The 5,000-nt window shown below is 40.8% G+C and overlaps 1 protein-coding gene across 1 annotated transcript in view; it reads right to left on the bottom strand.

The window, feature by feature from the left end:
• Positions 1–3,876, bottom strand: part of LOC125024923 — a 36,198-nt gene extending 32,322 nt beyond the window's left edge. The window contains exons 1-3 of the mRNA XM_047612698.1: positions 3,849–3,876; positions 3,486–3,542; positions 1,614–1,761 (exon numbers count right to left, since the gene is read on the bottom strand). Coding sequence (XP_047468654.1) covers positions 1,614–1,761; positions 3,486–3,534 — 197 coding nt within the window. The 5' untranslated portion in view covers positions 3,535–3,542; positions 3,849–3,876. The remainder of the gene's footprint in view (positions 1–1,613; positions 1,762–3,485; positions 3,543–3,848) is intronic.
• Between the last annotated feature and the right edge of the window lie 1,124 nt (positions 3,877–5,000).

A 5,000-nucleotide genomic window follows, 5' to 3' on the forward strand; every position in this document is an offset into this window, starting at 1 on the left:
ATAACAAACAATAATAATAACAATAATAATGATGATGAAGATTATTATTATTATTATTATTATTATTATTATTATTATTATTATTATCATTATAAATATCATTATCACTGTTATTATTATTATTATTATCATTATTATTATTATTATCATTATTATCATTATCATCATTGTCATTATTATTATTATCATAATAATTACTATTATTGTTGTTATTATTAATATTGCTATAGTCATTGTTATTGTCTTACAAACTGGCGTCACCCGTTGAAATGCCACGAGACAAAACGTAAATATTAAATAACAAAAAGTACTCTTCTTTCTCTCTCTTTCTCCCTTCTCCTTCTCTCTTTCGCCTGCCCTCTCCTTTTGCCTCTCCCTCTCCCTGTATTTATACCCTTCCCCGCCCTGCCACCCTCTCTCGGTCCTTCATCATTCTTAAACTCACTCTTCCATCCCCTTCATGAGCCTTACATCTGCCCCCTAAGTCTTCCCTCCTCTTCCTCCTTACCCCCCCCCCCTCCTTCTTCGACCCTTTACCCCTTCCTTCCTTCCTACTCTCATTAGCCTGTATTTTCTAAGTCCCTTCTCTCTTCCTCTTCCCTATCTCTTTCCCCTTTTTAAGTCTCCTCTGTTTCCCCTTCCCCATCTCTTTTTTTTTTCCCTTTCTGTTCCCTTTCTCTCCTTTTCTCCCTTTCTCCACTTTCGTTTCCATTTTCCTTTCCCCCTTCCTTCCTGCTTTACTTCTTAACCTCCCCTTCAGATGATACTAATAGTGTTAATAATAATAGTAACAACAACAACAACAACAACAATAATAATAGGAACAATAATAATAAGAGGAATAAGAATGTAAAGAAGAATCTGAAGAAGAATATATAGCAGATGGAAAACAACAAAAACAATGACAATATGATAATAACAATAACACTATAGAGTACAAGGTAAGTTCAGACAACAATTGCCAATAATGATCATGATCACGAACTACGAATAATAAAAACGCTGCAATATAATACACGACGCGGTCTTTATAACAAATGAGAAAAGTTTACCATGCAATTTGAACACAAAATGAAATAGAGACCTTTTCCACAGTACGCAAAGCGACCTTTCTCTTACCCCCTCACTACACCCTTCCTACCCCCGCCCCCCCCCCCCCCCCCCCACCATCTGTTCCTACCGTGCTTCATCTAAAGTCAAAGTTCGCCCTTGATGAAGACTTTCCTCAGGCCTTCATACGCCGTCTACTAACTCCTGAAAAGAACGCTCACAGGTCATCCTTGAACGTTTTGCTCCCTTCTCCTTCTCCCTCCCGCTGGAGTTCGATGCTCATCCTCAAAGGCACTCACTGGCCACGCTCCGTATCCCGTCCTGCTGCCCCCCCCCCCCCCTCCCGAAAGAAAAACAAATTCTCAGGCCGCCCTTCATGGGTTTAGCTTGCACTCTCCTTCTCCCTTCGAAGGAAAACACATCTCGTCCATATGTAGAAGCATACCCACGAGTTTTCCTTGAAGTTATGGTTTCCCCCTCCTTCCCCTGAAAGGAACACATAGGTCCTCCTTGAACATTTGGAACTCCCTTCCTTCACCCTCGCCCCTGCAGAGAACACTCACAGGTCATTCTTGAAGGCTTTAGACTTTTCGGCGACGTCCTCGAAGAATCCCTTTATCTCCCCGCCGGCGTTCGAGAAAAATCCTCCGACTTGGTCCTTGAAGCTGTCCAGTTTGTCGCCGAAGGACTGAGCGTGACCCCCGCCTGTCACTGCGGGAGTCGCGAATGAGGGAAAGAAAGAGTCAGTATAATTAATAACTGAGTGGACTGATTAAATTAATTTAATACATTTTTGTCAGTGGAAGAAGTATCAAATTACCGATTAATCAAAAATATATTTAATTAAGAGGGCAGAACACAATTAGTGTCTTTAGAAATAAAAAAAATCCGGATATTTATTAATTTACTCACGTACTAAAAAATTCACTTCTGCTTTTTCGTTTTCCTACTTTTTTTCTTTCTTATTTTTAATTTATGTATTAATGTATTTATCTATTTTTTGAAAACTCATGCTCTGCTGTTTATGTCAAACCCAATATCTGTATTATCTCTCAGAACAGAATTCATGACTTTTTTCAGTTCCTTTTAATATTGCTCTCATTTAATTTATTCAATATTCAAGTGTATGTTTCCCCAAAGTAATAGATAATGACATTTTACAGTAACTTTATTGTCTATTTTGCAGACTTTTTTGTAACATATTCTGATGTAAGTAGCTCAAGGTAATGTAATGAGACCAGCATATATACAAATATATATAAACACATCGAGAGTTAGAGAAAGTGACAAAACAATAAATAAACTGGACAAAACAGACACATGAATTGATTATTAAACTAGTATGCAGACACGCTGACAGACACTTGGATCAGATGAGAAGGGAAGCAAACTCAAAAATACCAAAAATGATCATGCTACATACAACAAGAACTGACCGAAGCGTGAAAGATTACTGAGTGCGCATTCTTATAAATTAGAACGTCGCCGACCAAAGAGTTTATTCGAGGATTGATTCAGAGAAAAAGAAATCGTGCGGGGAAAATTAATAAAGAAATAAACAGAAGGCGATGCAGAAAATGACGGAAGAGGTGGGGAATTTCATGAAGTGCAAGGTTTTCGAGAGGTCGAGAAAAAGGAAGAATGAAGAAGGAGAGGGACATAGAGAAAGGGAGAGGGAAAGAGAGAAAAGGAGAGGGGAAAAGAGAAAGGGAGGGGGAGAGAGGGTGAGGAAAAAAGGGGGAGGGAAGGAGAATTAGAGAGGGGGTAAAGAGAGAGAAAGGGGGGGGGGGGCTGCTATAGAGATAAAGAGAAAGAGAAAGAAGGAGAGGGGAGAGAGAGAGAGAGTAAGGGTATGAGAGTGGCTAGAGGGAGGGGGGGAGGGAGAGAGAGTGAAAGAAGCAGAGGGAAGGAGGGAGGGAGAGAGGCTAGAGGGAGAGGGAAGGAGGGAGGGAGAAAGGAAGTGTGGAAGAGGTAGAGGGAAAGAGAAGAGAGGGTGGAAGGGCGGGAAGGAGAGGAAGGAGGGAGAGGAAAGGAGAAGGAAGGAGAGGGAGGGAGAGTGAGAGGGAGAGGGAGAGGGAGAGGGAGAGGGAGAGGGAGAGGGAGAGGGAGAGGGAGAGGGAGAGGGAGAGGGAGAGAGAGGGAGGGAGGGGGAGAGAAAGAGAAGAAAGAGAAAGAGAAAGAGAGAGAGAGAGAGAGAGAGAGAAAGAGAGAGAGAGAGAGAGAGAGAGAGAGAGAGAGAGAGAGAGAGAGAGAGAGAGAGAGAGAGAGAGAGAAATGGTGAGATGGGGAATATGTATAGATAAATATAGGGAGAGGGAGGGGGGGGGGTGAGTTAGAGAGAGGTGAATGTATGGACGCGGGAGAGAAAGAAAGATATTAATATTGAGATGAAATAAAGAGCGAGTGAGGGAGAGACAAGTGGGATTCTGCCTTACCTGCGAGCACCACGAGTCCGGCGATTAATATCGTTCTGCAGTTCATCATGATGGACTCTATAAAAAAAAAAGAAAAAAAGAAATTACTTTTCTTTAGCACGCTTATGCTATGGAGTTTGCAAACTTCATAGGCCGTCATTGTTACCATGACTAATTCACAATCTTCTCATTCATCATCATTAACCCAGTATCCTAATGTAAAAAAAAAGAGAGAAGTATTGCTGTATCACTCAAAGCTCACAGAAATAAATTCAAATACTTATTTTTTTTTTTTTGCCTATTTCGTCTTTCTTAACAATTGGCTCCAACGACAAAGTCTAACCCATTCCAGATACATACACAAGCATGCATGGGCTCACTCACTGTCCCCTTCCACTCCCTTCTTCCAGTGCCCGTGTCAATGGAATGCCGGAATATTTGAAACCCTCAGGTCAGCCAAGGCAACAATCGCACAGTTGCCAGTTCGTGGATACCAGAAACCATGAACTCGTGGCGTCTGGGACAGTATTTTTGCCGGTATAGGTTTAGCATTAGACATCTCATCTAAGCAAAGTGTTTGTTTGAATATTCTTTGCGTAGTTTTGTTATATGTACAGGAAAAATCGTAGTTTGCACTTGGTTGGTTGGTTACCATAGTAACAGCGGCTCTCTCGCCGGTAGTGTAAACAAAGCATTCGAATACGACGGTGAGTTTGAAACATAGATTGATATTTTTACCGAAGAAGAACGTGTTTCGAGGCAGTTACCTCCCTTAATGATATTTGATAAATGCGACTGCAGTGAGGTATGTCCAGTGCATATACAAACGTATGTTTAATGGTATTAATTGTATTATATATACAAGAATGTTACGACAGCGCGGATGAGTGACCGCTCAGTGTTCAATGTTGCTCGAAACAAGTTCTGCAAAGAACCGGTTCATCAAAGTGGACAAGAAAACTAAGTACATGAGAAAGTCCAACCGGAAATGTTTTTTGGTGATGAACTAATGACTCTTTTTACTACTCTGTCAAATGGGTATCACAATTAGTAATCCTATTATAAGTGTTCTTTATAGCATTAATACACCCAAAATGCATGCGATAAGTGAAAGTAATGATGCATTTTATGTTCCCTATAAAATAATATATGCATAATCTCTCAAGAATGTCGACGAGGACAGTGTTACCCAACAATTCTTGGTTGAGTTTACTACAATGCATGAACTCCTGCGCACTCGTGCATGTGCACAATCCGGGTCAATGCCACATGCATACCTAAGGAGATGCATAACAGCAGCAATCGAAGGAAGTCTCGTATATGTTTATGCAACGCAAAGCAGGGTAAAACGCGCACACACACACACACACACACACACACACACACACACACACACACACACACACACACACACACACACACACACACACACACACATGCAACTTCACACGCACACACAAACATAAACACATACACACACATCTACTGGTAAATACATCGAAATATGTTTCTTTTAAAAAATATCTTTGTATTCAG

The sequence above is a fragment of the Penaeus chinensis genome, chromosome 4 (assembly GCF_019202785.1).
Source record: "Penaeus chinensis breed Huanghai No. 1 chromosome 4, ASM1920278v2, whole genome shotgun sequence".
NCBI lineage: Eukaryota > Metazoa > Arthropoda > Malacostraca > Decapoda > Penaeidae > Penaeus > Penaeus chinensis.